This window comes from Echinops telfairi, unplaced genomic scaffold (genome assembly GCF_000313985.2).
Source record: "Echinops telfairi isolate 266 unplaced genomic scaffold, ASM31398v2 ScPeMD7_2010;HRSCAF=2546, whole genome shotgun sequence".
NCBI lineage: Eukaryota > Metazoa > Chordata > Mammalia > Afrosoricida > Tenrecidae > Echinops > Echinops telfairi.
In genome coordinates, this window is record NW_022105908.1 from 7297183 (window position 1) to 7298362 (window position 1180).

General features: G+C 67.7%; 1 protein-coding gene across 1 annotated transcript in view; it reads right to left on the minus strand.

Moving 5' to 3' along the window:
- Positions 1 to 428, minus strand: part of ADORA2B (adenosine A2b receptor) — a 37823-nt gene extending 37395 nt beyond the window's left edge. The window contains exon 1 of the mRNA XM_004709194.2: positions 85 to 428. Coding sequence (XP_004709251.1) covers positions 85 to 428 — 344 coding nt within the window. The remainder of the gene's footprint in view (positions 1 to 84) is intronic.
- Positions 429 to 1180: the final 752 nt, after the last annotated feature.

Consider the following 1180-nt stretch of genomic DNA (forward strand, 5'->3'; position numbering starts at 1 on the left):
TGTGCATGAAGCGCTGGGTTCTGTGGACACGATGGGAGGTGTGGGAGGAACATTGGTGATGGCTGCATAATATGGTGACTAGACGAGATGTCACTGAGCGGGACACAGATGGCCAGGTACCTGTCGACGGCCACGGCCAGGAGGCTGAAGATGGAGCTCTGCGTGAGCACCAGCACGAAGCAGGCGAGGAAGAGGCAGCTGTGGAAGTCGGTGCAGAAGCCCAAACTAATGGTGATGGCAAAGGGGATGGCGAAGAGTCCCACGGCCACGTCGGCCGCCGCCAGAGACACCAGGAAGTAGTTGGTGGGCGTCTGCAGCGCGCTCGAGGTGCCCACCGCGGCGCACACCAGCACGTTGCCCGCCACCGACAGCACGGCGATGGCCAGCTCCAGCACCACGTACAGCACATCCTGCGCCTCCAGCTGCATGGCCGGAGCCGCGCGTCGCCTACCGGGGCCGCGCCGGGCGCGGGGCAGCCGCGTGGGCCCCGCCGGGCATGGCCTGAGCCCTGCACCACGCGTCCGCCAGCCGCTCACTACCCGCCGGGCGCTCGGGCTCGCAGGGGCGGGGCTAACGGCAGAGGCGGGGCCTACGGCCGGGGTGGGGCTCTGGCGGGGCGGGGCTCTGGCAGGGCGGGGGCCAGCTGTCCCAGCTCCGCAGCAGAAACACCTCTGAGCCGTCCACGGAGGTCCGAGGTCCGCGCATGCGCGGGACTACGCCCCGGGGGGCGGGGGGGATCGGGGTGCGCGCGGAGGCTCACCTGATGGTGGCGAGTATGTAACAGAGACAAGTCCCCTAACTTTCCCTACTGAGTCAAGCTGCACGGTGTGGCCCGAGCCGTCGCACTGTGTCCGGCGTGGGCCACCCCTGGAGTGGACCGAGCTCTGTCCTCGGGCGTCCCCGGTCCCTGGCGCCCACGGAGAGGCTTCCCCTGGAATCGTGGATAGCCACCCGGGGGTCGGGGGTAGGGGCGGGCGGCCCTCCTCCGAAGCCTCTCCAACAGTGCATGAGTTCACCTGCAAAGGACTGGACTCCACAGGGCACCGAGGTAACCAGAACCGCTTGGGCTGCCTGGGACTTCACGGTTCCCCCATCTTCACCCGCCAAGGTCCCTCTGGGATACTTCGTCACACCACCCTGTCCCCCTCAAAGTCACTGTCATCTCACATCGCTGGCTACT